We start from the raw sequence: 26,664 nt of genomic DNA, 5'->3' as shown, positions 1-26,664 counted from the left end.
TTCAGATGAATTTTGAAGTCTTTTATTTGCCAAGAATAAGAACAATATTATCTTGTTTTATGCTGCCAAATTTGCAATCAACTGTTGACTTCTCTGGACTATTTTGGTCAGAAAGCACTCCAGCCTGCTGGGTGGGTTTGCATATTTTTTGCCTCTGCTGTTGGTTCAGCTGCACAGGCAGCAGCCCTAGAAGAAAAATTAGAACAGAAGATATTGCAGGCAGCCACCAGGACTCTCAGGATCAAACTGTCTAATCTTGCTCGTGGCTGGTCCTCATGATGAAGCAGATGATCACAAAAGCTTCCCATCGTCAGACCTGTCCATGCCAGCACTGCAGCACTAGGAGATGAAAAGCACTACTAACAACAGGGACAAACGCTAGGCAACATCTCAGCTTTCCAGCTAAGTGCTGCAAAGTCTCTCATTTCTATAATATTTTAATGACACTGAAATCAGTGTCTTAATCCTGGTGTACTCAGTGCAAGGGAAGAGAATAATTAATCCCTGTGTGGAAGAGATTAGCTGCCTGTGAACAAATTACTTAGGAGCACAAACAGATCAATAAATGACACCAGCAAAAGTTCTCAGAAGTCCTCAGGATTACAAATGGGAAGTTGGATGTTGCTCAGAAACAAACTGTAATTGTAATTATTTCAACTAATCTCCTGAGAGAATAAAGAACATAAACCTTCCTGATGGAAGTACAGAAATGATGCAGAAAAGAATTCTAGGAAAAGGAGCAATGAGGATGAGTGGGCAAGATACACTAGAGAACTGTGCCAGCTCATTGGAAATCAGCTGATTTTCTTGAATTCCATCATGACACAGCCAGAATCCCATGGCTTTAATAAGGGGAAGTTATCCTGGCAGACTGTTTTCAGTTCTAGAAGACTGTAGAATTTGGATACTTAGATTTTGCTGTTATTTCAGTAAATTGCACTGGAAATGTGGAAGGAAAAATAAGTTACATTTACTTTGCATTTTCTAATGCACGGGGCTACGATCAGTGCTTCAACATAAAAGGAATGTTTACATTTTCTGACACCGAAGCAGCAAGGGTTGATTTTATAATTAAATTTGTATTCGTTTGTTTTCCTGCACTCTGTTCCTTTTCTAAGTACATCACAGGGCAAAAGGGACTAATGACAGATAATTGAAATGCATCCTTGTGAGGACTGCCAGCACTGCCATTTTACACACAGTAAAATTTCATACAGCAAGTACAGTTGAGTCGTGTTCCTTTCCAGTACTAATACAAAGCAATGACAACAAAGAAACCCTCCTTCACTATGGCCATGCTTCTTTTTGCTGTACAGTCCTAACCTGTACAGGGAAAAATTATATAAAATATTTTGAATTAATATCCCACAGAATGAGTAAAGATTTCTTTCAGTATAGTGTAGGATCCAGAAGATCCATTCTGCTGACAGCCCTGAACAGAAGCTCCCACACAAAGTAAAGATTTACATGACAGAGCACCAAAATCTTCAACAACTACAGTGAACCACAGGAAAAAACGAAGGAAAACGAGGGCATTACCAGTTCCCTGATGTAGAAGGTATTGACAGTTCTGGATTGAGCAAGCTGGTCACCATCTGCCTTAGGCTACGTACCTTGGCTGTGCAATGATAGACAAGAATACAAAAGCAGTGCACCCTTTCTGCCTGTGAATGAGACAGCAGGACTTTGGATTTATGGCACACAAGAAAGCAGTCATCTGCACTTGCTGCTCCCCCAGCTCCTTAGCAGGGGGACAGTGAGTGGGAAGAGCCTTTGCTCTGATCACAAAGTCCCAGCCAGCCGAGCTGGCACACAGTGGGGTAGTAATTTGCTTCTTGCTACTAATAGCAAATTGCTGCCTCTCCCAAGAGCAAAGTAGGAGGCCATTGTGCCTCTATGAAGTACGTTTCCATTCCTGACCTGCTCAGCTTGCACACTACCATGTTGCCTTTCACCTGGCTGGTAACAAACTGCTTCTCAGTCACCTGCACTGAAAACTCCTGTAAAAAACCTCAAACCTGCAGTAACAGGATTTGATGTTCACTTGGAAAGAAAAGCAGGTTTCTCCTTTTCCCCTTCCAGGGATATTTTTACCCCCTCCATGGTGATGTTTTTGCCATAAAGACTGATTGTGGCATACTTGGTAAAATCCATTTTTAACCGTGAAAAATCCAAATCCCAGGATAGATACACAAACAGAAGTGCCCGAGGAATTCACCATCGTTTATTTTTTCGTAAGTCCTTATTCTGAAATGATGCTGAGTTGCATCATCCCCCATTAACAGAGGAGATGAGGGTTCTTTTAGGAGGAGGGCATGTACACACTCTTACGTTACATACTGCTATTGTACACAAAGGTGTAAGCACTTACTTTTTGGGCCTTAGACCTGCACTTTGTACGAGTGTCTGACATTAATGCTATCTACATGCTGTTAGCTATCCTTCAGCTGCAGTTTCGTTGCAGCAATTTCCTACAAAAGAGAAGAAAGAAAGAGTGAGCTTAAAACACACGTGAATACTGATGGCCTCAGCCAGAGACCAAGGCCTGGAGAACACCATCCTTGGTGCAAGTGACTACATCTTGAATAAACCTGACCACCACCTCCATTAAACACTCCCCGTTAGGCACCAGAGCGCTGGGAACGGTCTCTGCAAAAGCACAGGCCTGTGTGCTTTATTTAGGCCGTGTTTGCTTCAGGGCCTGGTAACTTACACAACAGACAGGGAAACCAGATCCAACTCAGGGAAGACTGTGACAGGAGGCCGTGGGCAGCCGCGCACCCTCCCGGGGAGCGCCCCGCGGGGATGTGTCCCCCCGCTCCCTCACTCTCCTCACGAAGCCTCACGTACCTGCCCGGCCCGGCCCGGCCCGGGGCAGAGCCACACGCTGCTTTCCGCGGGACCCCCGAGGCGCTAGCGGCGGGGTCCTGCGGGGGGAGCGCCCCAGCTCCCCCTGAGGTGCGCGAACGGCCCCTCCGGGGGCAGGAACGGCGGCGAGGGAGCGGCTCGGGCACAGGCCATCCAGCTCCCGCCTCCGCCACCCGCCCCCGCCGGGCCGCGGCGCTGCCCCTTTAAGGCGCGGCTCATCACCTGACCGCGGGCGTCACGTGGTATCTCCGCCAACATGGCTGCGCCCGCGGCGGCCTGCGCGCCTCGCTGCCTCCTTCTCCTCCTGCTGCCGGGGCTGGCGGCGGCCGCCGGGGAGGAAGCTCCCAGCGGGGGCTGCGGGTGCAGCGCTAGCCGGGGCAGCGGCGACGGGCGGGAGGTGGCGGCGCGGCGGTACTCGGCGGCGGCGGGCGGCGGGCGGAGCGCTGGGCACAGGCCGGTGAGCGGCGGGGCGCGGGGCGGGGGGAGTCGCGCGCTTCCCGCCGCGCCCTGAGGGGGGAGGCCGGGCGCGCTGAGGGGGCGGGCGGGGCCGTGGGGCGTCCCCGGCGGTGCGGGGCGAAGCAGGGCCTACTGCGGGGCTCGGGGTTACCGGGGAGCCCGAGCGAGCGGGCGTGCCTGTGGGAGCTCGGGTTAAAGCCGCTGGGGCCGAACTCCTGGGTTCTCCCCTCTTGGGCACGGTGCTGCGGCTGGTGCTGTCTCTCTTTTCCCGTTCAGCGAGCCCGAGCGTCTCCCAGGCCGTCCTGAAGACGGGGAGAGGCCCGGGCAGCGGTACCCGTGTCCTGGGGGCCTTCCCCGCGTCCCCACCCGTGTCCGCCCTGACCGCTCCTCCCTGGGCCAAGCTGAGATGTGACAAACGGATTCGGGGTGTTTCTCCCGGCTGTTTTGTCCAGCCTCCCCACACCTTTAGCTGGCTAACGCCGGGCATATGTGTGCCAGAGCGCTTGCCTGAGCGGGGCCATCCATTGCCGTACGGCCCAGGGAGGTGGTGGCTCTGTTAGGGTAGTCCTGTACCTGGTGAGTATCAGCACTGCTGTGGCTCTGGCTGCCCCCCACCCGTCGCTTTTAGGTCTCTGTATGAATGGAATTGAAACACCGACATGGGATGTGTGTGTCTTTCAGCAAAGCCATATTTATGTATCCATACCTAGATATCCTTTGAGGTTCTCTTCAAGTGAAAGTCTCTTTAATTGCTTATTCCTTTCTATTGCTGCTGCTGCTCTTCTGAAAGACGCCGTCCAGAGCTGAGCGTGCCTTCTTGATGAAGGCAGAGTTTAAAGTAGGCTGATGTGCTACGATGGTGCTTACTGCGAAGGGACGCTGAGACTTTTTGTATCATTGGAGACCGAGAGCCTCACTGGATGAGATATCTTCAGTTATTAGAAATGGGATTGCTGTTTCATTTCATGAAAGGTGTCAGTAAACTTTGGCAGACAAAATTACATCACAGCACACTTGGATCTTGTTCTTGTGCGAGATGGCTTGCAAATAGTGCAAAGATGAGGGGCTGCCTCTCTAATTGCCTCTTGGTGGTGTAACGCTGGGAAGCTGTGTCAGCTTGGGGAAAGCCTGTGCCACACAGGCACCACGGACACTTAGCAGGTAAAGGGAAGGATGCACAGTGGTAATTATGGCTTTGCTATTGCAGGCTGCACTTAAGAAATTTGAGTATATTTGAAGAGTGTGAATTAAATACTCCCCAAGTGCAGTATGGATTATGTCACTAATCTACATTTCATGTAATAAACTTCAGCATTTCACTGTGAGTCTCGCTGCAGGGTGAAAAAAAATCATTTGACTCTTACCTTGTGTGAGGCAGCTGGCAACTTCAACAGCAGGTGATGACAACTAATTGCTGCTGGATTTTAAGCTATGTTCAGCACATAACTTGATTATGCTTAGCTAGAAAACATTCTTACCAGAAGGGAGGTGAGGGAAAAATTGGCTTCTACCTCAACCACAACTGGGATTAATTATTTCCACTCCATCTTGAGCAATGAGGAGCTAGTACTTTAGTGGGTCTGCTCTACATTACCGTAATATTTTCAACATAAGTATAACCACGGGCAAATGCAGTCCCTGTTGTTGCAGTTGAGCTTTGAGGACAATGAACTGCGTGTGCTAGCTAAGTAATGTTGTGAAGATACAGGCAATTATTGTTGCACACTTATTGCAGTAAATCACCTAATACAGTAAATGACATATCTGTCAGCCTCTGCTGTTGGATTTCTGCCTCTGTAGTTCAACTTTGGTATTTCTTAGAGATTAGTTCCTTGCTGTTAGCTACCTGTATTTTAAAACTGGATGTTAAAGCTGCTTAATTAACTATACAAATGTGTTTTCTGGATGTGATTGTGCAGAAAATCTGTTCTCCACTTAGTGTTGCATTCCAGCGTCCTCAGCTGAAGAGCGCTGAGATGTCTTGCAGCCTGTGATGTGGTGTTATCCTAAAGCTGGCTGTCAAAGGAAGGTCCTGTTTCCCAACAGGAGCTGTGAAATGAGCCTTGGTGGGGAAGGGTAGTCCTGTGGAGTCAGTATTTGGTATCAGTTGGGCACAACATCGGTGGACATGCCAGAAGTCTCAGCTGTCGCTGTGTGAGAGGGCTGCAAAAGCAGCAGGTTCACAAGGAAGCCTTTGGACATTGCTAGCTGAACGTGCACTGGCGATCTGTGGAGATTTTTCAGGTTTTGGCAATGAATGCTAGGCTGCAAGGCGAGAGTTAATTTTTCACATGCCTTTAGACAGCAGCTCACTAGTGAGCTCTGAATCTTGCTTTGAAGGCTGCTCCAAGGAGTTGTTTTAGCTACAGCGGGTTGGAAAGAGATTGGAAGGAAGGAAGTGGTGCAGCTTCGTGCCACATTGTCATTCCCTAAGTCCTAAAAAATGTAAGCAAATTTATCCTGAAGCCCTTTTATGGATTCAGTTAAAGACAATCTGCAAGTGCTCAGATTCTTTATAGTGGAGAAAAAGTTATGAGGATGCAGCTAGCTTCAAATGTGGCTAGTTCAAAGGAAAAGTATTTGTAGCACACTTCTTAGAGGCCTTTTGCAAGTTGTGTGGATTTTAAGTGTTGCTGGGAGAGACCCAAGCTAAAGGAGAGATCTATAGTGGAGAAGAAACAACTCTCATACATCTAAAACCCAGGCTGCTTTTTCAGTCAGACCTTAAGCTACACTTCTGGAGTAGTGTTAGAAGTGTGCTACTCTGGAAACTTCTCTCTCAGTGAATATTTCTGTTATTAGACTTGAATTTCCTGCATACCAAACATCAGGATCTTGCAAAAAAAAATGCTGCTATCTCTTAGAACTGGCTTTGCTCATTTTAGGTTCTGTCGCTGGTCTGCCTGCTTGAATTCCTTGTAAGAGTAGTGTGTGATCACAGATCACTGCCAGGGTATGTTCAGCAATATGATGTGCTAGATTATTTTCCACAGTGGATGTGTATGTCGGTGCTGGATGGCTCTCTTGAGGTTCACCCACTCCCAAGCCTCTGACCGTTGCCAGAGGAGGAGTGAGGTGGCTGAATTCAGTGTGAGTGAGGGGGTAAAGGTAGCTCGGGAATACTGAAAAGAAAGGAGAGGGAGTTTTCTTCCCCAATTCTTTCATCTGTTGATGATGAGTTGGGTACCTTCTTGGCAAGCTAGCTCTTGGGTAGTCAGCCCTTGAAGCATCACCTGCCATTGGGAAGTTTTTGTGCAGCCTGAGCTGTCATTCTTCATTCCAGCACAAGCTTCTGAGCAGGGATCATGGATGCTGTTGGTTTTTGGGTGAGGAGTGTGTTGCTCAGTCTGTGGTCTTTAGAGGGCTCTCAGGAAACATCTGATAAGGCATGACAAGACCTCTGGGGCCTTTGTCTTCCTGGGAAGAGCCCACTAAAGCTGAGGGAAAATGTGTTTTGTTTCTCTGGAAACTGGCTGAGGCCTTAAAGGGAAAACATCTCATTGAAACAGTTAAAATGTTATTCTGTCACTTGTCCTCTACTTCTGAAGCTTGAGGCTCTTGCCCAAGGCCAGTCTTCCAGAGGAGTGGAATATGACTGACGTGAAAGTTTGTCTCATCTCAGGCACACAGAGCTGCAGGTGCTGTGTCTACCTGCCAGTTAGCAGCATGGTTAGTAATAAAAATGCCACTGTTGCCATTTTGTTGTGCTGTTTTTGTCGGTGAAATGCTGCTCAAAGCAAAAGCACCTGCAAAGATGAGGTGGACAAGACTTTCCAGTCTTTCACTTTCATAATCTTTCGAATGGTGTTTTCTCTGCAGATGGTGGCTATTCCAGGGGGAGTGTTCACAATGGGCACTGATGAGCCTGAAATACAGCAAGATGGAGAATGGCCTGCTAGAAGAGTCCACATTAACAGCTTCTACATGGATCAGTACGAGGTCAGCAATGAGGAGTTTGAGAGATTTGTGAATTCTACTGGGTACGTTACTGAGGTAAGGTAGAAGGATATATGGTCTCCTGTCATCTTTGTGTTGGCAAAATCCTCATTAAAAACTTAGGCTTTTCTTTTTTGAAGGGTGTCACAACGCTTGCTTGGGATTTGCATACTGGAATGTTTCTGATATTAGTAGCGTAGAGAGAAGATTGTCTTGCCTTGCTGCCCAGGAGTCTGAAAGGGCATTTAGGTGTAAGCTGTTACATTTAGTAAGTGTCTTGATATCTGAACTAATATCTTCCCTGATGTATGACTGAGGCAGCCTGGGTGAAGCTAACAGAAAATGTCTATGCAGGGGTTTTTTGGGTTTTTGTTGTTGCTGTTTGGGATTTTTTTTAACCTTTGGGTCCTAGGACATCTTTGTACCAGTACAACCATGTTGTTAGATTTTTCCTTATTTAAGAGGAACAGGGGAGAAGGGATTTGAAAATCAGCAATAGCTGAGGACTCTGCAGGCTAGTTCAGTGCAGCTACTTGCTGATGAGCTGAGCAATAGGAAGCCGTGCAGTCTGAAGAAGGTATAATAGCAAGTATAATAATAGTTTTGTGCATGTTCCTGGGAACAATGGACTCAGAATATGTTAAGGTTCTTCCAAGAAAGAAGCTACTTGTGCCTGAGGCTCTGATCTTTCCTGACAGTTGACTGTTCCTACGCAAATTTTATAACACTCTGACAGGCCTTTTAGGCAAATAAAAGCCTCAGTAATGATCGGGTCTCAAAGGAGGCACTTTGCTGAATTCACTTGATGAACTGGTTGGTTCTCATCTGGAAGACAGGATCCTTCTGCTTGGATGAAGGGCTTCTTTCATCTACGGAACTATTTCTGTTTTTAAGTTCTTAGCTCGATAATTATGAAAAAAGGTTGCTTAACAATTTTGAGTTTGAACAGGGCTTTCTTGTCAACAGCTTCTGGAGTGAGCCCATGTGCAGTGGTATTTAAGTGTAGCACTGCATCAGATGGAGTCTGGTTCAGACAGCACTTCATGGCTCAGCTGGTGTAGCTGGGTGCTCCACTTACCCCTTCTCCCTTCCCCCCTCACATGGGACCCCCTGTTATGCTGGATTAAACTCAGAGTTGAGTAAACAGCATTGATTCTGCAGGGTTTTTTTTGGGGATGCAGCTGAGCTGTTTTTTATGTATTTAAATAATGTCCATATTACTTACTGCAGGTAAACAGAGCCAGCCTCCTTCTTGCTTTTCTTTTGTGAAGGGCTAGACTGAAGTCCAGTGGCAAACGAAACCTGAAAGTAAATGGAAAGCTGAAGAAAAAATCTCCAGATGTACAGCTATCTTGTTGAACCAAAAGTATTTTCTTTTTTACAAACTTAAAAAAAAAAACAACTCAAAAACCTTGATGGAGGCTGTCAGACTGAAATCTGGGGTCCTTTAGATGATAAATCTGTTTGCCTCTGTCTGGGTCTTCCAGATTGGTCAGGAGAGGAAAAAAAAAAGTGTTTTTTTTCTTCTCTTTCCTTTCTGAAACGGAATATATAAAGATTACAGGCATATGTTAAAACTTCTTGCAATTTGGGTGGCGAATGGGATCCTTCTTTCAAACTCGGCTTCTTAAAGAGTTCTGAGCATGCAGAAGCAGCTCATGGTGATGATTCTCAGTCTTTGAATGACTATAATAAAATGAAGGAATTGAGAAAGGCAAATGTGTTGAATTCTGATAACATGTTTTGACTTCCCCTAGTACAGCAGTTCACTTAGTGTACTTGGTATCGTGTACTGTCATTCATTGCAATGATTTGTATTTTTTGTTTCTGTTGGCTTTATATAATGCTAGAGATAATGATTGGGTTACTTTTAACTCTTCTGTGGTTGTTGGAACAGCACTTTAAAACGTGGTACTAGTGGTAATGAAGGAGCAGTAAGTGATAAGGCTTAAGTCCTTTATTGTGATTCCCAAAGGAAAAATAAGAGAAATTAAATATGCCCTTGAATGTTGGATTATTGACTGTACTGCTTTAAAGCAATTGGGACAATTGGAACTGCATTTTTAATTAATAGAAGTAAAAACATTTGCAGAAGCTCTGAGCTGCCATCTGTCCAGTGGCTGTTGAAGAACAATGACATCCAGAGATAAAATGCCTTCTCTTCTGTTCCAAAATAGCTTCCTTGAAAGAGGACTCAAAATTACTATTAGAATTTCCTGATCACTGATAAAATAAAGCTGTAAATGTGAGTGGCGTTTTAAGAATAACATTCCTTTGATAACATGGTTGAATCTTTTGTTCTTTCTATAGGCAGAGAAATTTGGCGATTCCTTTGTGTTTGAGGGAATGCTGAGTGAAGCAGTGAAGGCTGGCGTCCACCAGGCAGTGAGTAACGCAGCAGGGTGAAACTTGCTTAGCAAACTTTGGGGTAGATGTGTTAGCAATTGTGGCAGTAATATCAAAATTGTGTGATGTTCCCAAAGCCATGTACAAAAATGGGGTTTATGGAGGGGTGTTTGGCCTAGAATAGACTCCCTCAAGTGTGGAGGGTTTACAGTCTATTCTCTGGTCTCTTTCTGGCACGTTCTGCCAGTGCAGTCTTATGTCCAAAGTGGGTAATCCTGGATCCTACCGATTTAAGAAAATGAGGAATAATCTGTGTATCTGATCTGATAGCGATGCTTCCATGAGAGCTTTTTCTAGGTTAACTAGAGACAAATATTCCAAAGAAGTGCCACTTCTGTGGCAGACCTGAGTCTGTAAGACTCCTTGTTATGGTTGTGAATGGCTTAAGTTTACTGTGCTTCCTCCATCTCTGTAGAAGATGCTGTGTGTCTTGCTGTTTTTGCAGTTCCCTTCATCTTGCTAGGGCAGCATAGTGATTGTGGTCGGTGCAGTGCTGATTAAACTGGAGCTGATCCTGTTTTCCTCTTCAGTGGAAGTGAATATTGGTTTTAAAAAAAAGTTTTTGGTAGCAAAGCATCCCTGCCCGCCCCTTTCCTCTTTCTGTTGTGAATGTGTTGCTGAGCCTTTCTTAGGTTTCATTTACATCCTCCTTAACAGGTCACTTAACCTTTACGGGCTCCCAATAGTAAGCAGATGATGTCCTGTCATCTCCCCGATGAATTTCTGTGCTTTGAGCAGAAGTTTGGACAAGATGACCTGCTGAGATCCCTTCCTGTCAGAATTATCCTCAGGTCTGATGAACATGCCTTTAAAAAGGCCTTAAAATGAAGCATTCTGATGTGCACAGTGTAGCAATGTGGGGGGGGGGTGGCTCCAAGTTGCATTTACTCTGGATGGGAATTTCTTTGCTTGTTTTGGTTAATTTTCTTTTGGATCACCTTTTGCACCTTCTGATGCTAGATAAGCAAAGAGAGACAGGTGGGACAGTCTGGGATGACATTGTTTCTTTTAGTTAGTAGCAAGGTTTTGCTTGTGCACAACACTTGATCCAAGGTACAACTTGAAGAGTTTAGAGGATTATTATTTATTATGCAAACAGCTGAGAATACCTGGGGGTTTAGTATTTAGTCATTTAACTTTCTCCAAAATAGTTCATCACACAAAGAATTTTCCTTCCACGTTCATGGTGCAATAACTTAGAGTAATGAATATTTATTGTTCTATATAAATGATGCTCTGGGTTGAGGGGGGGAAGTCTCTAGAGTTTGATTTTTACCTTCAAGGGGCAGACTGATAGATCAGAGGTTTCAGGAAGCCCTGTGTGAATACGTGCTGTGAATGGCAAAATGCAGGGTTTGTTTCCTACTGCAAGGAAAGGAAGATTACGAGAATAGTCTGTTATCTTTTAATTCAGGACTAGCATTTGTGTCCTGTGAGATATAAGATGACTAAATTGGACTCGCTAAATACTAGCGTAATGAAAGTAGAATAAATGCAGATAGGCTCATCCCATCTTTACACCAGAAAATCCATTTGTCGGTAGCAGAGAAATTATTTTTCCTGCCCTAGTTCTGTGATGCAGAAATCCCTAAATCAGGCCCTCTGTTTTAAAACAAACAAACCCCAAGAATGCTGGTGTAAGCTCAGTCTTGGCTATTTGTATAAATACATACAGAGCGTTGGGAGCCACTTTCCTGGGTGTGTCAGCCAAATTTCCAAGTGTTGGCTGTGATGCTAACAGAGCAAGTATCGTGCCAGAGAGCTGGAACGGAGCCCAAACTGGTCTTTTTGGCTGCTTCTTCATGAATGTTTTCTGTATTTATTAAAAGTAAACTTCAGGAGACTGTCCTTTTGCCATGTTTTTCAGTGTTTATTATTAGGTCATTTTGCTAATTACTGGCATGCAGAGCATTGTTGGAATAGGCGGAGAATAAGATTGTACTCATTTTTTTGGTGAAGTGATCTGGAGAATAGTGACTGCCTCTTAGTTTGGCACTTCTGAACTTTATGCTGATGCTGTGGACAAACTTGTGTTCTAAAACATGGTAATATTGTGAGAAGGTGAAAAAGAAACTAGAAGCTGTTTTTCTGCCTCCTGTCTGCCTGTCCCCTCACCAGCTACATGGCATGAAATCTGACTTCTAGCAAGGAACTTCTGTCTGCAAGGAGAAGGTGTCAGAAGGCAGCTCAGTGGTGAGTTCAGAGCACTGTGCAGACCTTAGTTGCTTTGAGGGTTTTTGTGTCAGTGCAATTTGTAGACTAGAACAGGCCAGCATCTTTCAGTTGCAGGGAAAGGGAAGCATCAGCCATGGGGATGTGGTGTTAGAATGTAATGTAGTCAGGCTGCTTCTCAGACAAATTCTGTGCAGGCTGTGCTTATCCTGGCTAACTGAAACTAATAAAATACATTAGCAGTTTCCTATAGGTTGTGCTTTCAAAAAAACAAATTTTTATAGACAATTTGCAAGAAACTTCTTATTGCTAAAAGCAGAAGCATCCCAGCTAGGAGGCAGGGACTTTAAGGGTTCTGCAAAAGCAAATTCTTCCTAAGGATCTGCAAGCTTAAATGAAATAATAAAAAATAAAAAAATAGCTTCGTGTTACATTGCCCAAAATGTTTAAACTCTACTAGTGTCTGCTGGGGGAAAAATAGCGAAAGGAATCCAGTACTATTCAATTATTTTTTAAAAAGTGAGCGTGTTTAAAACTTGGCTACTGCAGCGTAACTGTTCAAGTGTAATCAGAAAAAGTGTAAATTGCATGAAATTCATTTGCGCCAGCAGATAGTAATGATTGGCAATAGAGAAGATTAAGACTTGTTTCTCAATGTATACCTTAGTCAACTAACGTTTTAGCTTGTGGTATGTACCTTCTTGAATGGAAAGTCTCCATGAAAAGCAGAAATAGGATATAAACGTTGGTGTGTTACTGGTACTGAAAATTCCTCCACCAAACTGGTGGGAGACAGGACTGTGTTATTGCTTTGCCTTAGTTGCTCAGACGTGGTTTTATAAGGCTCTTCTCCAGTTGAAGCACAGGGTGCTAAATGCAGGTGTGAATATAGGGGAAGAGCAACAAGAACGTGTGTTTTGGAAGTAGTATTTCATATGCAGTGAAAGAATTGGGGAGAGGTGGAAGTGAAGATATTGAACCAAATGGTATATAACATCTCCTATGAATAATGAGGTGTGTGTGTGTGTTGGGGAGTATCTGGGGGGTTTGCTCTGTTTGGCCACTTCAGCTCCTGCAGTTAAACTGGACAAATTAATCATAGGTCCTGAAAGGAAGCAGACAGCTTAATTAGAACAGAGGTGGGGCTGGTGAAAGCTAATGCAGGAGCAGTTTAGCATGTAAAATAATTGTTGGAGCTTTGGGTGTGCATTTCCTGGAGGTGAGGTGGTCTCCTAGATAGCCACTGCTACAGGAATGTGGGTTGGACCTAGCCCTCCTCTGGAAGGGAAGCAGTAAAAAGGGGTGTAGCAGCCAATAATTGAATTGTTCTAGATTTCTGGGAACTTGAGTTTTAGTTTTGGCCTCTAAGTTTGTGGTGGTAGCATGGCAGAGAGTGAAAATTTAGCACTGTAACAGATGAGGGTGTTACTGATAGAACTGGTGAGGACTTTTTCAAATAAAAAAGGATTTTCTAGGGTGAGGATGGAAGGTCCTTTGAAACCAAAACGTTTTGTGTGGGCTTAACAAGTTTTGATAGCTTCACATATTAAAATAAGTTCTCAGACTTGCAGATTAAAACCAACTACTAATTACTGCATCTATTACAGCTATTAAGTTATGGCCTTTTTTGGATCCTTGGCCTTTGGTTTAGATGTCATGGATAAAGCACAGCATAGAATCGCCAGTAGCTTGGCACTTGGAGGTTATTTTTTTCTTTCCTTCTCTTTTGAAGGAATTTGGGGAAATGGAAAAAGCTCAAAATTTAGAGATTTTGCTATTCTTATTTTGTGATGAAACTGCTTTCCTGCTCTTTTATCTCCCTGACTGAGTTAAGGAGGAAGTAGAGAGGGGGAAACGCATGCCCAGTGCTATTATTCCATGGCATTGTAAAATGTCATTTATAGGGCATTTTAATGTATCCTAGAGCAAAAAGCATGGGGATTGTGTCTGTGAAATGAGAAGGTACTGAGGCGTGCTTGCCAACGAGGGGATTTGAGAGCTCTTGCAAATAACTGCAAGAGTCTCGCTTGCTGTGCAGCTACCATTGAAAAGGTAAACAGGATAGCACTTACTGCGACTGGAGTACAGCCTAAGTCAGATTTGCTCACTGGAGAGTAGGGGGAACATTTTTATTCTTGGCTTGTGGAAGATAGCAAAATTAATTTTTGCTTCTAGGCCAGATAAACCCTGCAATGAAGAGACTGAAAGCGTACAAATGTGTGTAATTCATTTGTCTTTAGGAGGTATTGAATTTTGGGTCTGAGAATGCAATGAAATTAGTTCACTGGCAGACTGGAGCAAATGCTATTAAGGAGTTCTGGTCAATCTGGAACCATTGGATGCTATTTTCATCCCTGTTTGTATGGAAACCTCTGCAGTGGTCATGAGCTGTGCAATTTACTTATTTATAGCAGTGCCTCTAGCCTTTAACTCAAAGGGCATAGTCCCATTCTAAAAACAATGAAAACACTATGCATTTCAAATGAGGATTTCAAATTAATAATGAAACAAGCAATGTTTGCAGGTAGGATAGCAGTGCTAGCGTTTGCAGCAGTTACTAGGGAGAATGTACCTTCTGACAGCCTGCAGTAATAACTGACTTATCTGTGGCTTGGGGGAGAGCAGGTAGGTTATTGTATAGCTTGTCTGATACTGTTAAAATGTCAACATACATAGGATGCATAAGCAGAAGCTGACAAATACACTTATTGCTATTTTAAGGGTAAATTTCACCTATACCACACTTGGCTTTTGCTTTTTCAGAGAGGAAACTGAAATCAAAGGAAGAGGTGCACGAGCCTATTTCTTGCAGACCCCAATGCTTCAGATATCCCCTATAAGGATTGGGGAAGATGGAGCTATTGAACTGTTAATATCCATCTTATGCTGCACTCCCACTACTGGGATACAGAACGACGTGCAGGAAGCATCTCTCACTGGGAATTACTGGTATTATTAGTCCGTATTTATCGGCATAAACTTCAACTTTAAAGCAGGGCATTGCTTAAGCCTCAGGCTGTAGATATATCTGTGCACACCTCATTTTCTTAAAGCTCACGTTCATGTGGTTATTGGAAAAAATCACTAGCTTGAGTTCAGATTTAGATGACTTCCAGAGATGGAACTCACCAGGAATATCAGTTCCTCAAAAGAAGCTGCTTTAGATTCCAAAACTTGCACTTAATGAATCTTACTGGATTTTAGCATCAAATATTTTTGGTTATTTTTCTTGGAGGATTGACATAGCTGTGAAGTATTACACTGTTTGAATGAGATTCAATGACCTTTCCTTATGCAAAGGAAAAGGTCCCTTCATAAAATTAAAGTGCTAGTTTCCAATTAAGTCTGAAATCCTTTTCCTCACTGATGACTTAAAATATATTTATTCTTATTCTATAAAGCTGGTGCCTTTTCTTTTTGCAGTACTGCAGTTTCAAACTACTTAAAATATTAGGACTTAAGGCAGACAGTATCAGTATTCAATATTGAACAAAACCCCTTGTTGCTTTCATTTCTGAGTTAATGAGGGAGGGCAGTAACCTTAGAAAATAAGAATGAAAAGAGAGTTCTGTAAACAGAGCCTTTGGGGAGCTTTTAATTGATACAATAAATAGCATGGGACATGCAGTAGCATTGCAGAAGCTGGCGACATCAAGTATTAGTATCTTCTGGAAAAATACTCAACTGTACTTCTAAGCTGTGTCAGCATGCTTAATTACTGATTTGGTGGAGAATTTGACAATCGTGGTTCAGTTTATGTACGTAATTATAGAAGGTTTGCTCTGTGCAGAGTATCTTCAAGTACAAATATGAATTACAGCTGCATATGTAGATTACATCTCCCTTATGCAGCTGCTATGACAACCTTAAGGGGCTAGGAGACATCTATTCTCTGTCGTGAGCCTCCAAGCGCTGTTCTCTTCCTCACTATTTACATTGCAACGTCTCCCTGACTCAGTTACAGCTGTTTCAACTTAAACACAAGCCCGTTGCCAGGGCGATGATGCGCTGCGGAGAAATAGGTCATGTTCGTGCTGTTTGCAGCGCGGCGGCGAAGAGGAGGAGCGGAGCTGGAGACGGGTGAAGGTGAACAGGGAGCGTGCGTCTGCCGGAGGGATGTTCCTTGCATTTGGAAAATGGCTTTAAAATCGAGTGGGACCCCTGCGTGGCTCGGGCTTGCTTCAAGCTGCCCCTCGTGGTGTGATGTGTTCTGAATCTGACTGCAAAGCTGAATTAGAGCGGGGGGCTGAGCTTTGTCTCTGCCCTCCGCTAATCCCCCTCTCTGACCCAGAGCAGGACGTCACGAAGGTAGTGACAGCAGCCACCCAAAATGCTGCGTGGGTAAGCGTCAGCTGGGAGCTGGGCTGTGCCAGTGCAGCAGCCCACGATAGCTGCTGCTTGCAGCTGCCAGGGACTGCTGAATCGCCATCCCAATGCTCGAGGGAAAAAGTTTTTGAGGGTTGCTGGGAATCTACGCTAATACTGCTTAGAAAAATAGCTGTAAAGTTACTTGTGACCAAGACCCCAACGAGTGTGATTTGTGGTTTCTGAGGGGAAAATGACAGTGGCTCATCTGTTGCCCAGTAATTATTTTTATTTCTTAAACTCTCTGCCCTGCTAAAAGTGTTCTATTTTCTGTCTGCCTCTTCCTTCATTAATCAGCTGTTCAGGGTTTAAGATATGGCTTAGAGGAGGAAAAATTGTCAGAGATTTATGTGTATCATCTGCCTCACATGGATAAAATAAAACCTCATCCAAAAATTATATTCTGTACTGAATAACTAATTTTTTCTCCCACCCTCCCAATGCTAGCAATAAGGGTGTCCAGCCCACTGGGTGTATTTCCCAGAGATGCTGCTTCATAACTTCCCTGCTTCCAGCCTGTGCACACATTGCTTTTGCAGCCAAGATAATGCTTTTGCAAATTAAAGATGTTCAGTGCTTAACGCAACCCGATTCAAACAAGTGGTAACCTATTAAATCAGCTTCTGAACCTGAGGTGTGTGTATCTTTAAGAACCTATGGCTTAATAAATGATTCTTGAAGTGTTTTCCACACTCTGACTACTTTTCACTCAGAAAATCTCTTTTCAGACAGTTGATTCCCAAATTGCTGAAGTTCTTACTCTGCAATAAGTTTTCCTTCTTCCGGATGTTTATCTTGTCCTAGTGTACGCAGGCCTTTCTATATTAAAACAGCATTATAATGCTGTAGCATAGAAAAAAAAATGTTTGGTGCTACATGTCTGGACACAGCATGAATTTCTCATCATCTTATGGGCCTGACTTAAGGTTAAAATCTACAGCTTTGTTATTTCAAGTGACTTGCTACATGTTAGAAACGGAATTAGAGCCAAGATTAGCTACTCAGTTGAGTTTATTTTTGGTAATTCTTCTAATACATAAATACAATTTGAATTTAAAATTTGGAGCTAAAGCGGGGGGGTGTTTTTATCTAAGGTGGCCAGTGCCATGTTAGATGCAAGACCAATACACATGTTTTCATGGTTATTAGCTGGTTGTTGGGGTGTTTTTGTGTGTGTTTTTAAGGGTATTCCCCTCCTGCTTTTGCAGTACTGGTACCAGTGTAATGCTGCTAATAAAACTGCCTTTCCTGATGTTCCCTGCTTTCATTTATTCTGTGTACATTTAGGAAGGAATTTTCTTTAAGGTAATTGTGAAGTAGTCTAAAAATCTTGAAATCATGAGTTAGTGGAGCAATTAAAGTTAGGATATCCCAGCCTACTTGGAAAAGAAAATTAAATACTTAAAATTTTGAATTTTATGCAAGCTGATAGTGGGAGTATAGGCGTCAGTTCTGCAGAATTGCTTCGTTTGAGTGGAAAACTTGTAGGTCGGAATTAACTGTTAGTTATCTTCCCAGTATTATCAGATGTGTTCTCTTTTCTTCACAGCGCTACGAGTCTGTGATAAGCAGAACAGTGAGTTCTTAAAGTTTAATCCTGGAGCAGAGAGCTGGATAATCCAAGTTTTCAGCTGGATCAGACCAAAATGAGCACTGAGCTGCTCTGCCTCTGAAACGTGCTTTGCTCCTCGAACCGCGTTTCCTCGTGTATTGAGGCAGTTGTGTGACGTTTGCAGGGCAGTTGTGTTTAACCAGTTCTCCTACAAGTGCGAGGCTGTCTGTAGAGAGTTAATCAGAATGAAGGAGGTATTGTCCTCTAATTCAGTATCTCTTCAAGATCTCTTCAGCTGCACATGCTGCTATTTTTACAGAATGAATCGGTTGCCAGTCTCCAGAACGCATGTTTCTGAGTGAAGCACGAGAACACTAAGCATTATGAAAGTAACTAAGCTCATTAGTGGCAAGGGAGGGCTTTGCTGTATTAGCTGTGATGTTGTAATATCTCTGTCTAATTAGCTCTTCTACTAATTAGATTTAGAGCAATTAAAAGCTTTAAAGACTTCTGAGAAGTTTTTTGAAAGGACTCTCAGTTTCAGGTACATGACTTTCTCTTTTGGAAGGAGCATCTTGGTGCGCGCTCACTGGTGTCAGTGGCTGGCTTAGATTAGTTTCCAATGAATTATTGAAGGCTGTACGTAGTCTATCACTGTTATCGCTGTCCTGGTACTATATGTGTAACTTCTCTAAAGATCTGGGTGTTCTGCAAAGACTGGCAGCCATTTGGTGTTCAGTTCAGCAGAGCCAGAAACAGAAGACATGCACACGTAGTGCTCTCATGCGGAGAGATTATATTTTTCTTGGTTTAAAATAAACCATTCTGATTGAAAGCATCTGCTTTTTCTTTTGCATAACAAAAATGTTTTCCAAAATTAAAGTCTTCTAAAGCCTAAGTCTTTGCAGTCTCCTGCAGAGATTTTTATCCAGAAACCAGCAGTTTAATTTACAAAAATGTGTTGTGCTTAGAAACTATCAGGATGAAATCTTGTGATCTTTCAGATTAAAGGACAACCTTTAGCAAGTGGTACTGTGGCTCTCTTAATTTCCTTAAAGAGCTGTAAAATTCTAGCTTTGGATTTCTGTCCTATCTTGAGTATAGATGAAAGGTTAAAGCTCAAAACATACAAGGAATTGGTTAAATCAGACTAGTTTTAAGCATGTTGACTGTAGTATCTGTTTAGCAGCTTGGTCATTCTGAAGCTTTAGTGCTATGAGAGTTGAGTGGAGTATCTCTCTGAAAGATGATCCCATCTTTGGGTTTGAATGCTCAGTAACAGAGCTGTAGTTTCTAGGAAGAGATCAAACACTTCTCATGCTTTTTTTAAAAAGGGTAGGGGCTCTGATTGTGGGGAGAACGTTGTTGGCTTTGTTCGATACTGAGCCAGAACTATGTGGTTGATGTTGTTGATTTATGTGCTTGTCATGCTAGGGAGATCAGAAAACAGGATGCTTAAGAAATGTCATACTTTAGTAGTATGCCTGAAGGGTCCCGTTTAGGTGGAGAGCACGTGGACACAACATCTCAGTCATCAGCCAGCTGCTGAGAGCACCTTTATTTCTTTTGTACTTCACACCGATGTCTTCTCTTCACTCACTTTGGAAGAGAGAGCATCAGAAACCCGCGTGTGGATGGCTTCCCAGCCTGGAGGAGTCCTGCAGCGTGTTCAGGGATTCCAGAGCTCTTGCCTAGAGCTTGCAAAGAGCTGTGGGCTCTTCAGCTGAGCTTAAGCCAACAGCCCTGCAGCTTCAGTCCAGGATTGCTATTGATTTAGAATGAGCTTTTAGGAAAGGTACGCAGATGTATGCTGTAGGCAAAATCTGTATGTGATGATGGGAGAAGAGTGAAAAGCTGTCATGGGAGCTGTTATAGCACAGATTGATCAGATGCTTTAAAAATGAGATAATATATCTTTGTGTGTTAGCAGCATTTCTATTTCTTAGGCACTACGGTTTATTTTCCTACTGAAACATTCAAATGAGGTATCTGATGTGTAGTTTTGACTGGAGCTTTTCTTAACAACTTATGTTTGTCATAGATAATTTTTTCTCTCACACACATGTAATTAGATGTTAAATGCTCGTCACTGTTGAAGGATGCAGCTTCCTCCTAGAAGCTGCTGTTAAAATTGTTTGACCAGGCTGACACTCTGTCTCCGAGTACCAGCTTTCAGTGACTTTTACTTTGGGACCTCCCTGTGAAGGATTTGGTGAGTTAAAGGATAACGCTCGTGGCACAATTCCTACCTGTGTGTATAAGACTTTACAAAGTGTTTTAGCAGCACGATGAAGAGAAATAAATATTCTACTTCTTCCCTTTGCCATCTCTAGAGCGGGGAAAGCTGAGGGGCAGTAGAGAAGGCAGAAGGTGCTGAAGGTTGTTCTACAGGCCAGTATTAGAGTAGCATCTGGACCTCCTAGGTCTAGGGCTAACCAGCTGGTAGGTTGTTTAACTTCTAAAGCATTGAGGGCTTATTTACTTTGATTTTTGTTCGTTATGGAAATTCTCTCTTTAATAGGGGTATTTTGGAAGCAAGCACTCAAGCTGCTGGGAAAAAACACTATTGATGGTTAGCATAGTGTTCTCTTTTGCCTCAACTTTCTGAAAGGACCCATTATTAAGATAAGTATTTCTAAGTGAATGTGAATCAGAACAGAACAGTTAAATGTACTGTGCACTGACCTTCTGAGCTTTGAAGTAAGCTTAATAGAAGAAATCCTTAATGAATGTATTACAGGAATAATTCCTTGGCATTGCAGAACCAAATTTGAGACTTGTGGTTAGAGAGAGGTACTTGATGTCTGCGTTGTTACACAGTATTTTGTCTGCAAGCTTGAGGTTGCTCAGTAAATCAACTAGGGAAGAAAAAAAAAAAAAGGCTTCACTTCTGTGGCTCTTCTGTCTCCACCTTCTGGAAGCTGATAGCAAATAATTTAAAATCAGCTTACTGAGTTAATTAACTGGAAAGCAAATGTGTCGCAAGATGCGTGTTTTGACCCTAGTTAAAGGACATCATCAGGAATTTGTTTTAAGTTATTCCAAAACACTGAGTCTAGAGAGCAAATAATTGGGATGAAAATACTCTTGAAGCCAAAAATGTCTTTTTTATCATCTCTGCAGAATGTGTCAGGCTGAAGTCAGCCAGGAGGTTAGCTGGTTTAGCTGTACTGTGGGCATGCTGTTGTAAAAGAACAGAGCACAGCTGTCATGTTCCAGATGACCTCTTCCAGCCACGACCATCTGAGGGTTCTTGGCATGTGTTTGCAGAGGTGAAGAACTGAGAATGTCTGAGAGGGCCAGTGTGGCCCACCACAGGTAGTGTGCTGGAGGCTGTGCTTTCAGAGAGAACAGACTATGCCTCGTATCAGACCTGCAGGTGAGAAGACGTAGAAGGGAAGGAGAGACAGCCAGAGGGCAATGCTTCAGAAAAGTACACTCAGGATTTGGTCTCCCTGTCGCTTGTTTTTGGGTGGTGTTTTCTTTGGGCTGTTCCCTGGCCAGCAGTATTGTAATGTGGATCAAAGGATCACCTTGGTTTGTCAGAGTAATAGGTCAGTTGGCTGCAGGCAGAGCTGTGAGCTGTGGGTGACAGCTTTGTAACCTGTTGTCACATGGTGGGTTTTCAGAATAGCCTTTAGCTGGGAATTTGTCTTCTTCCCTGACCATTCTTGTCCCCTTTCAGGTTGCAGCTGCTCCGTGGTGGTTGCCTGTGAAGGGAGCCAACTGGAAGCACCCTGAGGGTCCTGACTCGAGTATCTCCAACAGGTAAGCCATAAATGGCTATTCAATTATAATACACGGTGCTTGTAAATATACCTGTAAACTTGCACCAGGAATGGGGGTGCAAGAAAGGGTTTTTAATTAGTTACGTGTTTGCTGCTGCTTCTGTGACTATTTTCCCATCTTCCAGTGTGTTGCATGCAATATGCAGTGGTCGTATGGTCAACGATGTAGGAGTATTTCAAAAAGGTCTGTGAGCACTTTCCACTTGAGGAAAAAGAGGCAATACTAAAATGTGCCTCAGTGTGCTTTCTATTCACATTTATGTATCAACAGTGAAACAGGGTAGACCTTTAGAGGATCAGCAACTGTAGAGCATTTGGTGCAGATCTGGTTTTGGAGAGGAAGACTAGATACTACTTGCATGCACACTGCAGGAGTCCATGTAGCGTGTCCTCCATCTGGGATTTGGAGGCCCATCTCTCTGGCAGCAGATGACTGACGAGTTTTGTGCTTTTTATTGTATTCTGACTTTGTGGGCTGCTTGTTGTGGAAAATCAGTTGTGACTTCTATGTGGAAGCTTTAAATGCTCTGGAAAACTGTACTTTTTCTAAACAGGCTATAGTTAGTGCCATGCTTTGCTAGCATGAACCCTGAAACTTGTTGATCCATGTCTTTATGCAATCTCTTTCCATTCAGAAGTGGAATGAATTTTATGTGTAGAAAAACAAAAGGCTTCATTATTCTCAGGTGCTTTTTATGGGTCCTGCAGAGCTAGCCCTGGGTTGCACATGTTGAAAGCCATTGTTCAGTTACGTATGATTACTCGGACGTCACTGTCTTCATTTGGGACCTCTTACATTGCAACTCTTTCTCTTGCCAGGCAGGTGTCAATGAGGTTGGCACTAGCTGGCTTAACTAGTTAAAGTTTCAAAACTGCTGTTTGAAATAAAGTCAGACTCTCCAGCCTACATCTAGTACATGCTGGCATGTTTTTGAGCCCTCCAAGGACAGGGCTATGTTAGTGTAACATCATCCGATGGCTGAACTGCTTAGTAACAATTGTCTGTTCTCCAAGGGCAATGAAAGAATTACCTGAGGCAAAAATAGAGATAATATCAGGAGGTGTTGTTAGGGGGAGCCAGAGAAATTTAGGTCACAGTCAGCAGATAAGAGTTGGAAACCTGCCATGTAAATCTAGTTGTGTAGAAGTGTGGCACAAGCCTGACCTTGTACAGCTGCTGGTGAACTTGCCACGTGGAAGTAGCCTGATGGACCATCAGGCATATACTGGCTTGTTAAATGAGGCAGGAAAGACCAGTTAATAGGAAGTCCTCTGTATCTGTCTGCTGGACCAATACCCTCAGCTCTTGAAGTATCTTGGTCTATTAGTGGCCTGGATGGGGAGGATCCTTGTGACAAGAATGACGAAGCATTTTTTCTGTCTTTTTCTGGAAAAAGAGACCAGGCTTCTAAGGGCAATCCTGGAACCAAACCAAAGGAGAGATGGGAGCTTTTGTGTAGACTGTGGACTGCTTGAACCACCTAAAGAAAAATACTTTTTTGTTAAATTTCTGCAGTTCACTGTTTCCTGGATTGGGTGCTGCAAAATGTGATGTTGCTTTTTCTCATCTCGCCTCTCCCTCAAACCCCACAACTGACAGCAAAGAACCTGCAGCAGAGAAGAGTGGACAGGAGAGTGAAGAGCATTTACCATTAAATTGCAATTTTTCCTATTGAGAATCTTGGCTTCTTATTAAGATACTGTTAAACTACCCTAGCCAGGAATAATAATGCTGCAGGGGTTTGGTGTCTTCCTTTGGGTCTCTGAGCACCTACGTTTCCACAGAAGCCAGTGTATCGATAGTTCTTCACTGGCTCCTGGGTGCAGCAGGTCTCTGAGGTGGGACCATGAGAAGCACAAGCCACAGCTGTCTGTGTTAACTGTGGAGAGCTGTACGTAAAAGCATGATGAGACAAACAGAAGTTAATTATTTTTTTCCTCTTCCTTGTTTTTCTCAGATGGCTGCATTTCCCTCCCAGCATCTTGCTGTCTTTCTTTAAATAGCTGCTTCTGTAAAAGCAGTCTGATACCTTGTCCAGTTGTAACTGACCTGTGAACTTCCTCACTGTCCTTTGTGGCCATCTCTAAGAGTTTCATAAAGTGCTTGTGCTGTGTAGCTGTGAGTTGCCTACTTCTGCTGATGATCTTGGCCTGTTTATGTTGTTCCCCAGAATGGATCATCCAGTTCTTCACGTTTCCTGGAATGATGCTGTGGCATTCTGCACGTGGGCAGGGAAACGATTACCAACTGAGGCTGAATGGGAATACAGCTGCCGAGGGGGCCTTGAAAATAGGTACCTGTCACAAGTGTGTCCCTGAGAAGTGTTTAAAACTGGTATTTACCAGATAAGGAAGAGTTGTGTGGGTTTTTATTACCCTCAATGTCTTTTTCTTGTGTAGTATGCACATCCGTGGTAAATATAACACTGACTTGCTCTGAACAGATTCCTTTAGGTAAGAATTTCCTGAAATACCTAACTGTAATCTGAACTCTAATGGGAGGAGAATGCAGAGAGCCCAGGTGAGCAGGAGATGTGACAAAATGCCAAGGCACGGGACTGCTGCTATTGCAGGAGATAAAAGGTGTCGCGAAAGAGCTTAGTGCCAAGGCCGAGAGAGTTGCAAAAGAGCTTAAGAAGTAACTAACTACATCACTGCACAGCAACTGTAGGGCCACTGGATCCACCTGTTATCTGTGGGCTTGGGGAGGAGGGGAAGACAAGGTGAATAACAGGCTTATGGTCTCCTCTGTCCTGTGTCCTGGGCTTCATACCACACAGGGCAGTGGTGCCTTTCCCTCCATGTACAAATTGTCCTTGTAGAACCCTTGCTCTCCTTCAAAACCTGATAGATGTTGGTACAACTTGTAGGACAAGAGGACACAGCCTCAAGCTTCGCCAGGGGAGGTTCAGGTTGGACATTAGGAAGAATTTCTTCTCAGCAAGGGTCATTAGCCATTGGAAGGGGCTGCCCAGGGAGGTGGTGGAGTCACCATCTCTGGAGGGGTTTAAGACAAGACTGGACATGGCACTTAGTGCCCTGGTCTAGTTGCCATGGTGGTGTCAGGGCAATGGTTGGACTCGATGAGCCCAGAGGGCTCTTCCAACCTGATTGATTCTGTGATTCTGTAACTGGAACTAAAATACAAACAGTTCTCCAGGGTAAGGTGGGGAGGAAGGGGGTGTGTGTGGTATGTCTCATTTTTTTATTAAAAAAAAAAATTGGTTGGCAACTGTTCTTCTGTATGTCTTTTAATAGACTCTTCCCATGGGGCAACAAGCTTCAGCCAAAAGGTCAACATTATGCCAATATCTGGCAGGGAGTGTTCCCGACCAATAACACTGCAGAAGATGGATACAAAGGAACTGCACCTGTAAGTGTGTCTCCAAGTGAATTAATCGTATGGAAATAAACTTAAGTCTTCCTAAACTTGAGGTCTGTGTTCAACACAAGGAACCATGGCTGTTCTCCATTCCTGTACTCTTTCACCTTTAGATTTTTAAAGTCACAGTATGTTTCAGTGCAGGCTTGGGTATTACCAAGGGACACTTTTTAAAAGCTAATTGAAAAGTAAAGATTACTTTCATTTGAATGTTTAGTTCCTCTCAAACTGACCTCCTTTCCCCCTTTCCAGTCAGTTCATAGTCAGATGCTGAAATACTTTCTGCCTGCACTTTTCACATTACCTTCTTTGAACTCTCATTTTTGTGGGTAGTTGTTCCCGAGGCACAAAAATCATGCGATAGTTTAAAAGAAATTAAACTTCCCTTTTTGGAAAGGTTGAGTCTGTCTAGTATGGCAAACAATGGAGTGGAATTTTAAAGGCAATAAAGAATGTGAATGAATTATTACATGGTAGTTAAAGTAAGTCCAAGAAGTTTCATCATAGAGAGATCTGCATATGCATGAGCTGACAGCCACCCTTGCCTTTCTTTGATGGGAAGGGGAGACTGGAAGTTGTAAGCATGGGCATGGAGGTCAGATCACTAACGCTCTGTGCAGGTCTGTGTCTGGTTGTCAAACAGTGCCTCTCTTCAGAGGATCAGTCTCCAAAACCACTGAGAAGATGCTATGTGCCAGCGCGGAAATGTGGTGCTGAGAACATGGAGGGTGATAATAGTTTATTCTTTAATTCTATTTTATTTAAATGGAGGGTGTAAAAGTGTTACAGTTCTGCACTGCTAATTTTGAGATGTGAAGGCAGAAGCTCCTAGGAAAAACAAATGCACCTTCAGCAGACTGGTCCTCAGGATTAAAAACCTTACTTTGTGTTGAGTGGTTTACAGAACTGGCCCTTGTGTTCCATGTCTTGTCCAGGTCACTGCATTCCCTCCCAATGGATATGGCTTGTACAACATGGTAGGAAACGCCTGGGAATGGACGTCTGACTGGTGGGCTGTTCATCACTCAACAGAGGAAGTTCACAACCCTGTAAGTGTTTTATTGGTATCACATGAAGTGTAGAATTCCCTCTTGCTACTCTAATCTGGTTGCTGTTTGAAAAACCTACTGTTCCTTGCTCCTCTCTGCTGTGTCTGGGCTGTGTGCTGGTGAATTAGGAAGGATCACACCACAAGTCATCAACACAGGAATTGTAGTGCTCTAGTGCCGTTTTATTTATTTCTTTTTTGTTGGACAGGCCTCCACAACTGGTTAGCAGTTGAATTCTTCCAAACTGGAATCACCTTACATAAATCAAGAATTTGCCAACGCAGTGGAATTACTTTCAAAAAAAATAAAAAAAGGATTTTTGTTCGTTTAGGTTGCTACAAGCTGTACTACTTTTTTTTCCCAGGTAGAGAACAAACCATTGTGAGTTATCTTTATGGCTCCTACTAGCTCGTTTAAAACTCAACGTGTAATAAAGCTGAAGTTTATGGGCAGAAGTAGCTTACCAGCTACTGGTAAGATGGTGAGAAACAAATGTCGTGTGACTTTTACCCTCTGTTAAACTGAGTTTGCTTAGGTTTTTCAATTTGGCACAAACATTTTGCAGACATTTCAGAACTATTTAAAAATTGGGTGTTAACAATGATGCTTTTAGTTTTTTTTTTTCAGTTGGAAACTAATTGTCAGAATCTAGTGTCTGAGGCAGAGCACTGCAAAGTGAACTCCAAAGGG

General features: G+C 43.4%; 1 protein-coding gene and 1 long non-coding RNA gene across 4 annotated transcripts in view; one reads left to right on the top strand and one right to left on the bottom strand.

The window, feature by feature from the left end:
- Window positions 1-3,059, bottom strand: LOC137667874 (uncharacterized). The gene is made up of 3 exons (XR_011048849.1): window positions 2,851-3,059; window positions 2,372-2,471; window positions 1-186 (listed from the first exon to the last, which is right to left on the bottom strand). It is a non-coding gene; the product is annotated as an uncharacterized lncRNA (long non-coding RNA).
- A 56-nt stretch (window positions 3,060-3,115) lies between these two features.
- Window positions 3,116-26,664, top strand: part of SUMF1 (sulfatase modifying factor 1) — a 31,990-nt gene continuing 8,441 nt past the window's right edge. For 2 of the 3 annotated variants that reach the window (XM_068408941.1, XM_068408939.1), the window contains exons 1-7: window positions 3,116-3,325; window positions 7,144-7,317; window positions 9,571-9,645; window positions 21,441-21,523; window positions 23,715-23,837; window positions 24,802-24,916; window positions 25,861-25,974. In XM_068408941.1, coding sequence (XP_068265042.1) covers window positions 3,125-3,325; window positions 7,144-7,317; window positions 9,571-9,645; window positions 21,441-21,523; window positions 23,715-23,837; window positions 24,802-24,916; window positions 25,861-25,974 — 885 coding nt within the window. In that variant the 5' untranslated portion in view covers window positions 3,116-3,124. The remainder of the gene's footprint in view (window positions 3,326-7,143; window positions 7,318-9,570; window positions 9,646-21,440; window positions 21,524-23,714; window positions 23,838-24,801; window positions 24,917-25,860; window positions 25,975-26,664) is intronic. The other variant, XM_068408940.1, reaches the window with a different exon arrangement.

Source organism: Nyctibius grandis, chromosome 10, assembly GCF_013368605.1.
Source record: "Nyctibius grandis isolate bNycGra1 chromosome 10, bNycGra1.pri, whole genome shotgun sequence".
NCBI lineage: Eukaryota > Metazoa > Chordata > Aves > Nyctibiiformes > Nyctibiidae > Nyctibius > Nyctibius grandis.
This window is presented reverse-complemented; position numbering and strand designations above follow the sequence as displayed.